General features: G+C 36.7%; 1 protein-coding gene across 4 annotated transcripts in view; it reads right to left on the bottom strand.

Moving 5' to 3' along the window:
- BTBD9 (BTB domain containing 9) overlaps window positions 1–17833 on the bottom strand; it is a 411577-nt gene that overhangs the window by 364781 nt on the left and 28963 nt on the right. For all 4 annotated transcript variants that reach the window (XM_032862306.1, XM_032862307.1, XM_032862305.1 and 1 more), the window contains exons 2-4: window positions 6234–6445; window positions 2273–2636; window positions 970–1234 (exon numbers count right to left, since the gene is read on the bottom strand). In XM_032862306.1, the coding sequence (XP_032718197.1) occupies window positions 970–1234; window positions 2273–2636; window positions 6234–6418 (814 nt within the window). In that variant the 5' untranslated portion in view covers window positions 6419–6445. The remainder of the gene's footprint in view (window positions 1–969; window positions 1235–2272; window positions 2637–6233; window positions 6446–17833) is intronic.

The following is a 17833-nucleotide window of genomic DNA, read 5'->3' as shown; positions in this document are numbered from 1 at the left end:
TGTTAATCAACGCGAGCCTTCTGCTCTAGTCCACCTCTTCTATTCCCGGTCTCTCAAATGCTCTACTTTGTCAAACGTAACCACTCCTCCCCTCGGAACACAATCCACCCTGATGCCACTCATAATATCCAAGGTCAGGATTCACCTCAGGCTTCAAAATCTCCATGAAATCTCCTTTAATCCTTCTAAGCCATATCCTCTTCCAACGTTCACAACATGTACTCACTTTCAACATGGTTGTACTTAACTTTTCATGGGAGTGCATGTCTTATATCCCCAAGGATATTAAAAGGATCAAAGGTGGAGATTATATTTTGCAGTTACACAGCATAACGTAGTAGTTCATTACACAGCCTAACTACACAGGTCTGTCTCTCTGCTCTGCATCTTTCTGTGTGACATTGGGCAAGTTACTTAACCTCTCTGTGCAATGGAGACAATAATGGTACCTACTTCAAAAGGCTGTTGTAAGACTTAAATGACCATGTAGAACTGTTATTGATAATACAAGCACTTTATAAGCACTTCATAATTGCTATTACTTTTCTTAATAAGAACAATCACATAAGTGTTGAAAATAGCTATTACTACTATTTAGAATCTCTATGTTCACAGTACCTCAAATAATAATAAGTACAGAGCACATACTCAGTGCTGATTTGAGGGAGGAAGGCAGGAAAGGTCTTAGCATGAGAAGACACTTTTCAGGAAAGTCTCTATTTCTGATATTCTAGGGAATAGCTAAAGAAATTTGTCCAGGAATAGCAAAAATACCTATTTTGGAGTCTACAAAGGCTCCACAATCTCTGGGGGAATTAAGAAGAGAACAAGAGAAAGCAAAACTATATGTTCTTAGACCCACACTTACCACGTACGCCTTCAACTAGAGTTTTGTAACTCATTTTATAGCTAAGACTGTCAGACAAGGGAGAAAACATCTGCAGGAGATGAGGATAAACAGGTACTCACTGAGCATGCCTCTGTAATTGAGGTCCATATCCCGGCTCTCTGATCGAACTTTAATAGCATCCAGAATGGCATCGGGAGACAACAGTCCTGAAGGCCTCACAACGTTCAGAAGTTCAGTGAGGCTCATCAGAGGCAAACGCACAGCCTGCATGATTTCAGCATGATTCTCCTTTGAATTGTGCTTACACCAATTTAACAAGGCTAGGAAAATATCTTTCTCGGGAGCGGCAAATGAATCTCTTAATACGATGTTTAAAAGTGCTGTCTGAAAAGGACAAAAAAAAAAATTCCAGTCATTATGGAGTTCAGCCCTATGTATGATCAATCAGCAAAACCTCACAGAACTGCAAGGATCACTTCTATCTCAACAACTCTCTTCGACCTTCTTCTTTCTTTAATCTTTGTGCCATGTGCTCTCTTGCCCATCACAGCTCCATGAACAGCCATGGGCATCTTGTACCACTACATCAAATGTCTAGTCTTTCCCACACATCTGCACCTATTTCAATAAAACAAGAAGAAAAATAGCAACATGAGGAGCTGTCATTCCATGCAGGCTCTCCAGGAGAGCTCACATTTATAAGCCAGTAAGATAGATCTGACATTTAAAATTCGAAAGCTTGTGTTCTACAGTATTACTGCACTCCTGTAGTTCTAGTTTTCAGATTTCCAGACTGACCTCCAGCAACACTTGGGCAACCCTCAAAGACCCTTGCCTCCAAAAAATTAAGTAGGATAGTAAAAAACATATGGGCCAAAATACGTAGCTTTTCAAATATGTTGTCCCATTTGAAATATTCAGGTCCTTGGAGGAACATAAAAAGGGAAAGGAGAGACCAGGGTTCAGAGACAGATTTGAGCAAAACAGTCTATTTTTTTGAGCCAGCAAAAAAACCCACAAAAAACAGTGGACTTAAAACATCCAAGGACACCTCAGATCTCCTTTATGAACCTTCCCTCTCACAATAAGGAATTATTAGTTGTACCTCTCTGTTGGAGAGATACAAAACCAAAAAATAGTAGGCAACACCACAAAGGAACCTATCTGACAGGCGTCACTTGGAAAACACCCACCCTGCATAGAACCTACCAGAAGAATCTTAAAAAAGGAAAAATAGGAATTTGCCTCTCTCTTATATGATCTACAGAGAGTCTCAGTAGCCAGAGGCGGGAGGCTAGACAGATGACCTCTTCCAGACCGACAGTTCCTAATCTTTTATTCTTAGTCTATGGCTCTCTTCCGGCTGCACAGATCTAAATAATGCGATGCGTGCCTGCAGAGTACTTGCAGACGATGACACACCTTAGAAAGGGAGAGGAAGCCTTCACTGGAGAGCACCTCCTGAGCATTTCTGTCCATAAACATGCAGCACATGCAAGTTAACTTGGGAAGTGAGTAGAGGCTGGCAACATCAAAAGTCATGCAGACATTCTGAATGTTAAGTATGGTGCAGAGATACTCAGAGGTAGAATCCTCCAGCTCTGGAAATCCATATTTATGAGCCAGGCTCAGAAAGTCCAGCAACACCTCCTCCTTCTCATCTGTCAGTGTTGCCCGCCCAGTGTAGATGTATTTAAGCAGCATGGTGAATGCTTCTGCGGTGGTGTCTTGGAGAGGGATTTCTGCTTCGGGCTGAGATTCTCGCATCCCACCATACAGTAATGCTCTGCATGTCAGAGAACAAATACATAAGGAAGACCTCAGATAAGATTTGCTACAATATTATGAAATCACGGTTATCAGCATTATGCAAACATAAATTTGTTTAATAACTCAAAAATTCAGGTGAAGAAATGCATAGTAATCATTTTAAATAGTTCTCTAAAGAAAGAGAAATGATTTATAAACTATTTTGGATTAATTCTATAAACAATTGGACTAATGAAATATCCTGAGACCTCAAATATGTAATAAACATTAAGTAGAAAGGTGAAAGCGCTCTTTTGAAAGGAACAGCGAAATCCATATAAACAGATTAAAGGTCAATAAGCTCTTTAAAAAGTAAAACTCTGTAGGAAAAGATATAATCAGATAAAAACAATTATACCCAATCAGGTGCCATTCTCCCGTTAGACTGGCAGAAATTAAAAATCCTGTTAACTATGCAGTACTACAAAAGCAATGGAATAACGGGTTTTCTCATGCACTGCTTTGAGCCTATAAATAGGCACCCCTTTGGGGAAAGTAATTTAAGTAATTCCTATTCAAATCTAAAATGGGCATACCCTTCAACTCAGTAATCTGTTAGGACTCAATTCTAGAGGAAATAATACAGCAAAGTAAAGATACATGTATAAGCATATATAGTGAAACAATGGAGGGATGCCTGGATGGCTCAGTGGGTTAAACATCTGCCTTTGGCTTAGGTCATGATCCCAGGGTGCTGGGACTCAGTCCCAGCTGAGCTCCTTGCTCAGCAGGGAGCCTGTTTCTCACTCTGCCTTCCGCTCCCCCTGCTTGTCCACATGTTCTCTCTCTGACAAGTAAATAAAATCTTAAAAAAAAAAAACAAAAAAAAAACAAAAAACCAATGGAAACACTGAAAAAAAATCTTAAATGTCTATCAACAGAAACAGAATTTTAAAAACTGATACATACTTCTGTGCAGCTATTACAGAGATAAACGAGATCGATGTATACAGTCTTCAAAAGATATCCAGGATATAGTATGTAAGTCAAGTTGCAGACCCAGATGTGTTGATGGGAAAAAGTATATACCACATATTTATGTGTGTATGCACATAGATATATAGGTGTATCTAATTACATTGAGAAAAATTGGGGGAAATTCATCTTACACTGTTAACAGAGGTTGTCTCTGGGGAATGGGATTAATGGCTGGGAGGGAAGGACTTCCATTTGTTAGTTCATAAATTAAAAATAAAATTGGGAATGGGATTATGGGTGATTTGACTTCTTTTTTCCTGTCCTTTAGTATTTTTCAGATTTTAAAAAAAATCCTATTATTGCTTATCTGTTCATCTAAAAACTGAAAACCAAATAGCCCAGTCAGGTAATGAATTTGAATTTCTATCTCTATTACTGTAGGAGAAATAATATGAACCAATTAAATCTCCAATCCATCAAGAAAGAAAGGAGGAGGACAAAGGAGGAGTACAGAAGAAGAGTTGAAGTGAGAAAGAAAATATGCAAAAGTGAAAACAAGAGAAAAAGAGTGCAAAAAGAGGCTCCCCTTGCTCCTAAAATTCTCAGAGTAGGACTACCATTTCAAGGGTTCCCTCCATGTCTGTTGGAATTCCTCCCACCCTCCTCCAGGTCTTGGCATTCTTGATGGCCTCAGGGAAATAGTTGAAACTACAGGCAAAGATTTACAAATATTCTGAGCATATTTCTTTACTGGGTTATACTATGCCTAAAAACACCCTTGAAGGTTTTCATTAATCCAGAGAGTATCCCACCATGACCTTAAAATTACTGGACTAAAGAATACTTTCCTAGGGAGATCTCACCAAGACTTACTCCCACTGCAGTATGAGCCATGGTATTCTCCTAAATTCTCAACGTTTTACAAGTGGTTTTGATGAGGCTTCCTTGGAACACTAAATATGAACTCTCAACCTGTGAAAAATTCCCTCGTGGACAGTTAGTCCGTCCTCATCTGCGAATTGATAGGTTCTATGACAACAATTAGGGAGGCTTCTCCTAATGTTCCTTTGTATATGAACGTGTCAGCAATGAGAATATAAAATAGCATTACCAATGACTCTAAGTTGAACCTAGTGAGCCATGATATACTATAAATGTTCAATATACACAAAGAGACACCAAGAACAAGTTCAGTAAGGGAGTATATTCCATTCATTCAATATGATCTTCAAATTTCTAAAAGCATGTGAGCTTCTTTTGAGAATATACTGATCGTCTAAAAGATACCCACACACGTTGTCTTGAATTCTTATGGAAGAGGAAAGGTATATAATGTTAACAAATATTAAACATAAAGCTGAAAAGTTCTGACTAAAACACTTTAACAATAAAGAGTGGACCAGTAAGAAAAGAGAAACACAAAAGGAAACGTGTGCAGAGGACAAAGACCGGTTACTAATATGACCAGACCAAGGCAGGCTGTCTGGGTGGAGCTAACCACTAGCAGGAGTGTAGGAGAGGGTCAGCGAGAACTCTCAAAAGATGCTCCTGGCTTCATCTACTGTGGCATTTTATATGTGCAAGATGGGAGGTTCTAAAAATGTTTAAAATATACTCAAAGAGTTTGAATTGTAAATATTTCCAAGAGCCTCACCTCAATACAATGTGTGTGACTCCAGATACTGTTTTGTTGACTTAATTCTGGTTGTGAAAATTTGACTGTAGTTTTCACTAGAAGGTAAGTGTAATTTTCTCTAAGCCACTGGCATCTCAGGTTTTAGGTATGAGTCTCCCAAGTCAATCCATTATTTTTAGATATTGACGCTATGGATTTACCAAAGATAATTTATCACTCAGTCAATAATTCAGTAATGATTTCCTTTTAACAAATATCAGGTAAAATGTAGAGTAATTAGAGCTTAGCTTAACATTCGTAACTCTGGAAGTTAGAGGTCTGAGTGACAAACAAGGGCTATGTATAAGCAGGATTTTATTTTTTTTAAATCAGCACATAAAGACTGCTTAGTTTTAGTTATATATTTGCTTAGTTTTAAAACTAAATTTCAAAAAAATAATAAATAAATAAAACTAAATCTCAGTAAATACTTAAATTCCCTTTAATTTGGGGTTGCCATCACTCCTCGGCCTTTTGGCTAAGATCAAGCGTAATACAGGGTTGCCAAACTGCCTATTTCAGAGATAGATCTGTTGGGTTACCTATAGGTCCTGGGCCTCAGTGGTCTGAAACTAAGAGGTATACATGTTCATTAGCAAGTTCAGAGGTCGGTCCACTTATACAGTAAGAAGCCGAATTGCCAGTAAATCAGCTTAAGTTCCATTAGTCATGAGCTGTGAGGAAAAGGTGAGGGCCGCAAAGACTCAGGCTGAGAAATATTCCTGACACCCTGAAAATAATGGTTGATATGGAACATTCAAGCGTGGGAAGGCTTTTCACCCTCTAATTCTCAGGTGGCTCCTGAAGGAAAAGGTGATTTAAAAAAAAAAAATCTAACAAAAAGTCTGTAAAGAGGGAATTCCTGTAGAGGTTGAACTCAAAGATTTATTGTTATGCTTTGTTACATATTTTTCATAGAGGAGAAAAATACCAGTGTTTTCCACAAGTGACTTGAATCTTCAAAAAATAATATACACTTACCGAAAATATTGGCACCTCGCTGCTAAAATTACCCTGTGGGCAGGAAAACGTTTCTTTTCCACAACGAATGTGACGTCGCCATATTCTTCCCCAATCAGCAAGGCACCAATATGTTCAGACAAAATGTGCACGTGATCAATTTCCCCCACTGCAGTAAAGGGGCGAAGAGGGTGGCTGTTACTCATCTTGTAGAACAGGTGATAGTCGTTGATCTAGGATATAAAGAAGGGGTAAGAATTAGTGGAAGGAGGGAAGTACACTTAGAAAATCACATACCATAAACAGAGCTAAACAATAATTTGAAAGACTTTAAAACAAATAGCATGAGAGAGATTGCATCATGACTCCCATCTTTATCAACCAATTTATTCTCAGAAGTAATTCAGCCTGACTCCATGAACTCCAATCCCTTCAGTGTCTTACCATACTAGGAAGACAAAAATGCCAGCTCTTCTAACACAAACAGCACTTGGAGCCATTATATTCTAGAAAACCGTGCCAATTACAGGTCTCGTATTTCTTGGTACCTCAAGTCAAATTTTCACAACCAGAATTAAGTCAACAAAACAGTATCTGAAAAAAAAAACCCAACAACTGGAACTCCTCTGTAGCACAGATCTACTTAACGAGGTTGGGTATAACTATACTCAGGAGGAGAGTCATCTGGGCATAGATCTAGACCTAAGTCATAAGCAGAATAAACTAAGTCATCAGATTCCAAATACCTTCAGAGGCTTTCGTGTGAAAATACCTTAAATATTTTCTAAAACACAATCTTTTAGAGTCACAAAAATAGCCTGACATTTATTAATGAAATCTTTACCCCCCTGAAAATAAAGAATAACCCCGATATTTTTCTTTAAACTGTAACTTCTAATTCAAACTCACAGCTCTGCCTGTGTTTACCACTACATCATTACATTTAATCTCATTTACAGGCATTTCTTTGCTTTTGTATGCAATGCTTTTCTACAGATGTAACTAAAAATCGAAACATGATTAACAGCCGTTTATGTTAGAAAGGGGAGTTATGTCCCTTGAAAGCTAAAAGTGTTTATATTCTTCAATCTCTCCAGTATTTGCAGGTTCTGTTTTCTCAGGGGTAAGTAACCCAGCAAGCGGTAAGAGTCTTCACCGGCATTCAAGTGCCCCAGGTAAAGACATAGCTGACCGCTCAGAGGGGTGCCAGCTACCCCTCTATGCTAACCATCTACTGCACCAGAGACCAGGGGAATTGAGACAGATGTGCCTTCTTCACTAGACCTCCACACCGTCTTGAACTGTCCACTTGGACCAGGATTAAAGGTTAAACCACTCTTAATCTGTAAAGTCCATATCTAGATCCATTATTAGCACAAAACATTTCTTTATCCCCAGAAACTGCAGTAAAAAATCCTTGCTACTTGGATTTGGTTCCCCAAATCCTTGCTACTCCATGTCCACCCTCAACAGAGAAAGCAACAGCAAGGACTGTGACACAGAGGGAGATGGAGCATGAGTTAGGCAAGAAGACACCCACTCCAGGTAAGTGGACAAGCTCCCGGCCCCCTAGATAGGAGCATCAAAGGGGTAGCAGCATACTCCCTTAATGGCCAAGATAAATCCCTCTTCAACTACAATTTTCACTTGGAAGCCTTAAAAAACAAATCATCTCCAGTCACCTATATATGAAAGATCAAAACTCAGCTTAAGAGGATCTATTTAGGAGTGTCAGCAAATAATGCATGATTAAATTATTTAATGCGTGATGCAAGACTCTAACACAGAAGAAGTTGGCAAACTTTCTACAAAGGGTAAGATAAATATTTTAGGCTTTACAGGCTATACCATCTCTGTTTAGACCAGTGGAGCCAAAAACAGCCATTGACAATAAGTAAATGAATGAGCATGGCTATGTTCCAATAAAACTATGTTGCAATAAAACAGCAAATAAAACTATTTGCTGAAAAGGGACTGAAAAGACTGTAAAGACTATAGTTTGCCAAACCCCACTCTAACATATGATCAAAGATTGGCTATACTCTAAAGGATCAGACTGTTTCTGGTTTTTGTTTTGGTTTCTGGCTGGATTACCCAACTGATGTCCAAAATAATATGGTCATTTCCTGTGTCAGCCACGAAATTCTGAAATCTACTGGTGCCTGACTTCAAAACCTCAGTACTCTTCAATGAACTGTCAAGTCACTATCCCATATTTCAGTGATGGTGCATGGCTCTAAACAAAAGACTCTTTCCCTGCCTGAACAAATGCATTGCACATACCCAGTGAATATATTTCCAGGTATAATAATCACTTATACTTTTACCCAGGTCATAAGTGAGATGAAATGACTCTTGATGAGAAAAGATTGATTTTTGGTTAACGAGCTGAAAGGTAAATTTATGATTCTTCAAATGATACATAATAAACATCAATAGTATATATATAAATATCTACCTTAATAGGTTCTCCAGATCTGTACTTCTTAATACATAAAACTTCATTTCGCTAAATTTACATTTTAATCATGCTTTTCCAACTGAAGATATAAAGTGAATTTTGCCAGATATAGAAAACAGCCACTTACTATGGAATAAATATAATTTTATTGGCATATAGTAATAATTTTAATTAGAGCAGTGACTGTCAATGAGCTATACACACTGGAATCACATGGGGAGCTTTAAGAAGGGGGCAGAAAAAAATGCTTGCACCGCACATCAGAAATTGTGACTTGGTTGGCCTAGAATATGGAATCAGTCTTTTGAAGTGATTCTAACAAGCAGGCTAAAAAGGAGCCACTGATTTAGACTCTGCTGCCGTAGTCACATACATTTACTCTGGTGCACAAATACAAACACAAAAAAATCCACTGAGAAAATTCATTGAGGATTTGATTCCATTTTGAATCTTACTGCAAAGAGGCAAATGGTGCCCACAAAATTACCAAGGCCACAGATCATAAGCAGAAAATATTTGAAAATATTTTTGTCCGATGCCATAGCTTAACTACAAATAGTTTAGGTCCACCCACCTGTATTTTAAAAAGCATGTTTTAATTCAATTTTAAAATAAAACTAAATTAAGATGTTAAAAAAATAAAAAGAAAAAGCATGTTTTAGAAACACATATCATTAATTAATTAATTAATTAATTTTTTAAAGCTCTAACTTTAATTTGATAAACAAAATTGGAAAAAATTTTAAAGTTCATGGTGTGCAACTGTTTATTGACTTGTTTCTTAAGCTTTAAAACTCATTCTGCCACTGTCAACATATGTGATCTCTGACAAATTTTCTAACTTCCCTGAGATTGTTTCCACACCTGTAATGACACAGTTATTGACTTTTTTTAAATTTATATAACTCTGCCACTGCCTTTTAATATCACTGTTTTGGCTTGACCTATGAAATGAACTCTCGAGACTCAGCATATGATTGGACTCATGACTGCAATTTATTACAGCCAAAGAATACAAAACAAAACTAAACTAGTAAAGGTTTTGAAAAAACACATGGGGCAAAATCTGAGAACCTGACATAAGCTGCCAAGGGTCCTCTCCCAGTGGAATTACATGTGACGTGCTTCATTCCCCCATCAACAACTTGTGACAAAACATGTCAAATGTTACCAAGCAGGAAGCTTGTTGGAGACTCAAAGCCCTGGCTATTTATAATGGATGCTGTTCCAATAGGTAGCCCCTATCTGGCATGTATCCAAATTCCAGACTCCCAAAAGGAAAGTTGTGTTCAACATACACCATAGTGTTTGCACAAACTGCTTAAGTGAGCCACTCTTATCACCTGATGGCAGGAACCCTTCTAAACTCTAAGTTTCCATCTAGACACCAGTCAAGGGCCAACCTTGAAAGCAGAGCTTCCTAGAGATAGCAGTTCAGTCCTGCTATGTTAGCCATTTTCTGTATGGTTCCAGAAACAATCAGAGGCCTAACAATGTCGGCAAAAGCACTGTAAATAAGGAGTCTAAAAGCCTATCTGATGTACTTATTTAATCTCTGGTTTGGAGTGTAGAGAGGTATACTAAGAAAATAGCCTACTCTACCCATCCAAAAGTATTCGTGACCCCTGACCTCCCATTATGTCCAATCCAAATAGTTTTAGGGACGAATTTCTTCAAAATTTCAATGATAGATAATTCCAATGTTATGTAAACAATTCCTGTGCATATGGGAAGTAGTTTTCTGCTACTTCTTATAAAGCAAATTTAACCCTGACGGGAAGATGCCCACACCCACACACTCAAAAACAAGCATAAATAACAAAAATCCTAAGTAAAATATTGGAAAACAGAATTAAGCAGAAGGATTCATGGCAAAGTGGGTCAATTCCAAGAAGAAGAGATGAGTATTAGGAAAAATAAGTCATTGAATTAAAACATCAAAGTGGAACAAATCATAAAATCATAATATAATTAGCCCAATAAAAGCTAAAATATCCTTTTTTCAATATTTTTAAAGATTTATTTATTTATCTGAGAGAGAGAGAGTGTGTGTGTAAGATAGAGCATGAGCAGGGCTCTGAGAGGGGCAGAGGGAAAAAGAAGCGGACTCCCCACTAAGCGGGGAGCCGGAAGCAGGACTTGATCCCAGGATCCTGGCAGCACCACATGAGCAAAGGCAGTCGCTTAACCAACTGAGTCACCCAGGCACTGCGCTAAAATATCTTTTTAAACAATCACTACTGAGTTTATTTTTAAAAAGTTCTGACTGTATAGGAATAAAGGGATACTGACTTTTATTAGGATACTAATACTTCCTTGATACATACATATACATATATACATAGCCTAACTGTAACAGATATAAGCATTTGGTTAATAATAAAACACTAGAAACAGTCCCAGAAAAGTTCAGAAATAAGACAAGGAGGTCTACTCTTATCATTATTAGCATTTCTCAGAAACAAAAGACAATGCAATTAATTGAACCAAGTTAAAAGTAAATGGATTAGAAAATGAAGAGGCAAAATAATTATTTGCAGATAATCTGATTGTCCATATGAAAAATCCATGAGAACCAACTGAAAAAAATCAGAGAGAAAATACAAGAAGTTCAGTAAGGTGATCTCATAAAATTATTATATGAAAATATACAGTATCCTTCCATGCCAAAAACCACAAGCTGGAAAATATGAAGAAAAAGACCTGCAATTTATAATTGCAAAACATATCTAATACTTAGGAATAAACTCATAAACTCATGGAATAAACCCAAAGTCCATTGAAGAATTTAAGAGAAATACATTAAGAGACACATACATTGCTTGGACACAGAAAAATCCACTGTTTAAAGACATCAGCCATCCCTCAATCACCATACAAAAAAAGCATATTCGATATTTTATTGTACTTTAAATGTTCTGAAGCTTCAAAATTCAAGAAAATATTCTTGACAGGGATAACAGTTAAAAAATAATAATTTGACAAATGGGCACACATAAAAAAAAAACTGAGAATGAGAGGTGAGTTTTTATATTTATCAAGAGGTGATTTAAGTTGAGAAACACAGTTCTAATTAATATGGGAATTAAAAGTAATCCTGATCACAATCACAACAGAGTTTTTAAATTAAATTGGGATAAGACAGTTCATCTGGAAGAACAGATATATAATTTGGTATATATTCTGGGAAAAAAAAAGAACAATGGGGGACCAACTTAGTGGATGAGAAAGCAATTCACAAATTAGAGCAATTAGAACAATGTCATATTAGAGAGACAGATCATTGGAACATATTAGTCCAGAAAAAAAACCCAAGTACTATACACAGGAATTCACTATACATACACACACACACACACACACACACACACACACACACACGTATAAAAATACAGTATTTCAATTCAGTGGGGGGAATACATAATTTTTTTCAATAAAAGACGTTGTTAGCTAGTCATTTTTTAAAAAGTGGATATTCACACAAGAACACAGAATTAAATACATAAGGATGGCAACCTCAGCACTTTCTGTAACAATAAAAAATTGGAAAAAAACAAATGCCCATTTAAAGGTAAGTGGATAAACAAATAATGGTAAATCTATATATAGTAGAGTAATATACAATTTTAAAGGAATAAACTTGATACTATCAACATTGAAAAAATCTAAAATATATGTATTTACATGGAAAAAATGTATTACATGGAAAAACTGCAAAACTGTATTATAGTAAAATGTTATCTTATTAAATAAATTTTTAAAAAGCAAACATCAAATTGTTAACAAGGGTTAACCCAAAGGATCAGGGTTGTGGGAAAATTTTACGTAGTGCACTACATATTTTTATGTTTAAATTTTTATAATCATGTTTTATTTATAATAAAACTTTATACAAATATTTTAATAACTTTGGCCACTAAAATTACAAAACAAATTAGTTTATGTATGAGACAGCAAGTGTTTTAATTTGCCACAACCGGTAGTACCTGATTTGGTGACTAAGAACAGTAAGCAGAGGGACTATATATTATCTCCACAGATGAAAATTAATTAACAACTTGAAGACAAGGACAAAAGGTTCATTACACGAAGACAGACATTACACGAAGGCAGGAATGACTACCAGCTACTTGAGTAGCGTGGCCTACCAGGACACCCTATTTGATGCATCCTGACTAAAGATCTTCACCTTCGAGATTTTCAGTAGGGCTTTTTCTAGACTTAAGGTCCATTTTTTTTTTTTTCCCAGATGCAAACACAGTGCTCTGAGATTTGCTCCTGTTGACAGCCCAAGTCTAAATTTGCTGACATTCCCGGAATATGGCAAGGGTAATCTATTCACTCAAGCTGTTCCTTCAAGGTGGGAGGAAGGAGAACAGGAAGGCAGAGGGAACAAGGACCTACTGGGATAGAGTGCAAGAACACCACCACCAGGAAATGGCGCCATTCATGATAGCATGTAGTATCATTACTTGAGGGTTCTGGGACTTCATATGGATTTATTTACCAGGGATAGTGGTATAGAAACTATACTCTTTCATGGTTGGGTAACTTTCATGGGTTCAAATGCATTTAAAAAAAAACCAAACACTAAAGCAGTCATACTAAGATTCTCAGGGTTATTGACTATTTCCTAAGCAATAAGAAAACGACACCCATTTGCTCTAACCAAAATAATGAACAATGTCCATAAATAAAGTGTGAGCACCATATGTACTTTATACTGCTGTAATGTTATAATTACTTCTTAAGGAGTCTGAAAAAACCAAGTTAACCTAAATACCAATTTCTTTACTTAAAACTCACTTCTGGCAGCACTGTTTACAAACTTTTCTTTAAGAAAGGGCTCTCCACATTTTTAAAGTTTATTCTCGAGTGCAATCAGGAAACAGACAAAGAGCAAAGCTCCACCGGGTGGAGATGCCAATGAGTCCTTGAAAGCTTTATAAATCTCCCCTGGGAAGCCCTCTCTGCCCCGCCTATTTCCTGACTGAAAAGCCTTTATGGGTAAAAAGACCTTCTGCTCTTTAATTACAAAATATAAATGATCTTTCTCTTGAGGAAAGCGATGGCATTTACAAGCATATGGTTTAGCAATTTCTTCCTGCTCTTGGTACCCATGTGGTATGTAATTTGAAGTAGTATTCCTTAAACTTTAAATTAATATCGCCTGGGGAGATAAAGGATATCCTGTCTGCATCTTAAGCACTCTCAAAAAATCACATTCTACTTTCTCATGGGAAGGATACCTCACTTCTTTTGATATATACTCTACCCTTGTCATCCAAAAGTCTGAATAAACAGGTGTACACTGGCCATACTGGTTGGTGTAACCTTGATTCTGATACTCTGCAAGCAAATCTATTCTAAACCTTGCAGAGGACTCCTGTCACAAGGGCAGTAAGGGGCCCCAAGTGAGAAACATGACTGTGGTTTACAGGCATTCTCTGGCTTCAGGATCCCCCAAATATCTTTCCCTGGGAAAGATGAAATGATTTCTAACATCCAGTACTACTCCAAATTCTTGTCACTCTCATGATTTTATATGTTTGTGAATAAATGTTTATAGATACGCACAGCTTGGAACACTTATAAAGAACTGTAATCATAACAAAAACATTTGACAAGATTATTATGTTGAGAGTGTATATAACTCCATTTACCAATTACCACATTGATTCTCCACTTCTTTGTCAAGGGACAAACTAGTTTCTGAATCTGTAGGTAATTCATCCGATAAAAGATTTATTGAGAAAAAAAAAAAGGATTTATTGAGTTCTCTTCTCTGATACAGGCCCAGTGCTAGGTGATAGAAACTCAAGGATTAATAAAAGATAAAGTTGCCAGCTCTGAAGAACTCACTGTCTACTGAAAAAGCTAGGCCTAGATGACAAAAAATGTCAATTCTAGAGTTAGCAAGTCATAATTTTATGATCAAGCCATAATTTTATGATTTTTAGAAAGTAAAATAAGTTATCTTCTGTAAGTACCACACTAAAACAACTACAACTATGTTGAACAGATTACTAAATGAACAGGAACTCAGAAAATTATGTTATATTCTTATATCAAAATAAAATATTCAAACAATTGACTACTTGTTCTCCAAAATGGGGTTATTCACATCCCAAAGTGAGTATGATACAAGCCACAGGAATTTGGTAAGAAAACCTTAACACTTCTAGTGACATACATATATATTTTTTAATTTTATTTATTTATATGACAGAGATAGAGTAAGAGCACAAGCAGGGGGAGCAGCAGGCAGAGAGAGAGGGAGAAGCAGGGCCCTGCAAAGCAAGGAGCCTAATGAGGGGTTCAATCCCAGGATGCTGGGATCATGACCTAAGCCAAAGGCAGACACTTAACCAACTGAGACACCCAGGTGTCCCGACATGTATTTCTAACCTAGAAAAAGAAAAAATTAAGCTTCAGCAATATTTAATATGTAGGTGTCCCTAGCCTCCTCTCATGATCTGCATGTCAAAAACAGTCACTTGTCTCATAAGACAGATAAGTGTCTAGGGAATTCCACAAAGGCAGGACTCAAGAAAGTGTTCTCGTTTGTTCAAGGACATATTAGGTTTACCTGCACCTGCTTATGTGAATTTTCTAAATGTTATCTGGCTTTAATTAAATTATTGCTCACAAGATGACAAGTGGACTAAAAAAGTTCCTGCAAGGAAACCACTGATTGTAGATAATGTAACACTGCCAAAATAAGAAAACAAGTAAATGGCCATTATGATAACTCTACCCCTAGTAATCAGATTTTATAAGAAGGTGACCCCTGCCAATAAGTCCTAGAGACTTAATGCATACTACAGTGAATATAGACAAAAATATTGCATTATAATCATCAAACCTGCTAAAAGATTATAATTTAATTATTGCAACAACTAAAAAGAAATGCTAATTATTAACACGATAAAGGTTGTAATTGTGGCCACAATAGCAATCATATCTTAATATATAAATATATTAAATTAACATGTTATACACTATATTTTTTTAAAGATTTTATTTATTTATTTGAGAGACAGAGAGAGAGAGAGAGAGGAAAGTGAGTGAGAGAGCATGAGGGAGGGGGCAGAAGAAGAGGGAGAAGCTGGCTCTCCACTCAGCAGGGAGTCAGATGTGGGTCTCCATCCCAGGACCCTGGGATCATGACCTGAGCCAGAGTCCTGGGATGGAGAGAGAGGAGGAAGCAGGCTCCCTGCTGAGCAGATAGCCGGATGCAGGACTGGATCCCAGGAACCCGAGATCATGACCTGAGCCAAAGGCAGAGGCCTAACCCACTGAGCCACCCAGGCGCCCTAAATCCATTTGTTATATGTCAAATACATTTAAGTAAAAAAAGACCCCCAAATTTTAAATAAGATTTGAAATATATCCAATTATTAACAGTGAACCTCCATATAAAAGGCATTAAAACACAGGCTGAATAAATCAATACTGGTTGAATGTTTTAACCCAAAAAGCAGCTTAAGACAAAAATTACAATCTAGTAGCAAATTAACCATTTTACAGGATACAAAGTACCTTTCACCTAATAATAATGGCTACTATCTACAGAGGACTTACTATTGCCAGGCAGAGTCCTAAGCATTTTATACACACCATCTTATCTAATACTCAAAGAACTGACTTGGGAAGGTACTGTTTTTTATCCTACTTTACAGATAGGAAATTGAGACACAGACAAGAGTAGGCAATTGTCCAAGGACACAGACAATAGCAGATTCAAATCAAGGTCTATCAAAGTCCTGAACTTAGAAGAGCTATGTCACAGTGACACAGGAGAAATAAGAAATGATTCTCACTGACTCCTGCCAACTAGCTCCTCTGACCAGCAGTTCGCAAACATTTTTAAGACACCCTATTCAGACTAGGTAAAATACGCCATGGGTGGTAAGAATGACGTGTCCTTTTTCAAGTCAACTTTTGAAGATTACATATAAATCAGCTTTACTAATATAGAGAGACTAACTAAGACTCAGCTGCAATGTAGTCAAATTCTAGTTATTGAGAAATTACAGACGAAGAATACCATTAAAACAAATATCCATCCATATACACTACAGGGTTAAGTGAAAACCTGTAAAAAACTAAACTGATAATGACACAACTGAACAGTAATCTACAATTTTAAAAAACAAGAATGGAAACAACTGTGAAAAGAGCAACCAACTCAACTGATAATATATATCTTTCTTAAAATGTAAAATAATTCTAACTTACACATGTTCATATATGGAACAGGAGCTTTGCAATGTTGCTACAGACTACATAGTAGCCAGAATTATTAGTAGAACACCAAATTATACACCTGAAAATAATATAACACTGTTTGTTAGTTATACTTGAATTAAAAAAAAATAAAATTTTTAGGGGCACCTGGGTGGCTCAGTCAGTTAAACATCAGACTTCAGCTCAGGACATGATCTCAGGGTGGTGGGATTAAGCCTTGCGTTGGGCTCCCTGCTTAGCCAGGAAACTGCTTGTCCCTCTGCCCCACCCCTCATGCACTCTCTCTAATAAATAAAATACTTTAAAAAATAATAGTTATATTTTTTAAAGGTAGTAATAGCACCTACATGTCATTTATCCACATACATATTAAAATAGTGTTAAATTTTTTTTAAAAATTAGAATCCTTTATAAACCTTAGTATTATGCTACTGTGGATTTATGAGTGCCACATTTTGCATACCCTTAATGCTTCACTTGATTGGTTTTTAATAAGTTGCTGAAGGATATATATAAATGAAAGACTATGAGATCAACTGACACTTGCCAGTGTTTTTTGATCAGGGCTAACCAGTGGCCTTGGGCCATCTTTTGAGAAGTGTTCTCCTAGACTAGGCAATGTTCCTGGCTCAGTTTGGCAATGATATTTAATTTTGTGGTGGTTGGGAGAAGCTATTTTATTATTCGATCACAAAATATCTTAAACTCCCAAGGCAAAGCAGCCCAATATATAATTTGCAATATTAATTTTATTTTCTATTCAATTCAAGCTGTCTTCAGTTTCCCTGGATCCGATCTCCAAAACAATCTTTCCCAAATACCTGCAAATGAACAAAAGCACTTAAATCAGGTATCTTAGAAGAACAACAAGAAAAAAAGTATCAAATGACCCAAGTGGGGTTCATTCTGT

The sequence above is a fragment of the Lontra canadensis genome, unplaced genomic scaffold, assembly GCF_010015895.1.
Source record: "Lontra canadensis isolate GAN:19392208 unplaced genomic scaffold, GSC_riverotter_1.0 scaffold23, whole genome shotgun sequence".
NCBI lineage: Eukaryota > Metazoa > Chordata > Mammalia > Carnivora > Mustelidae > Lontra > Lontra canadensis.
This window is presented reverse-complemented; position numbering and strand designations above follow the sequence as displayed.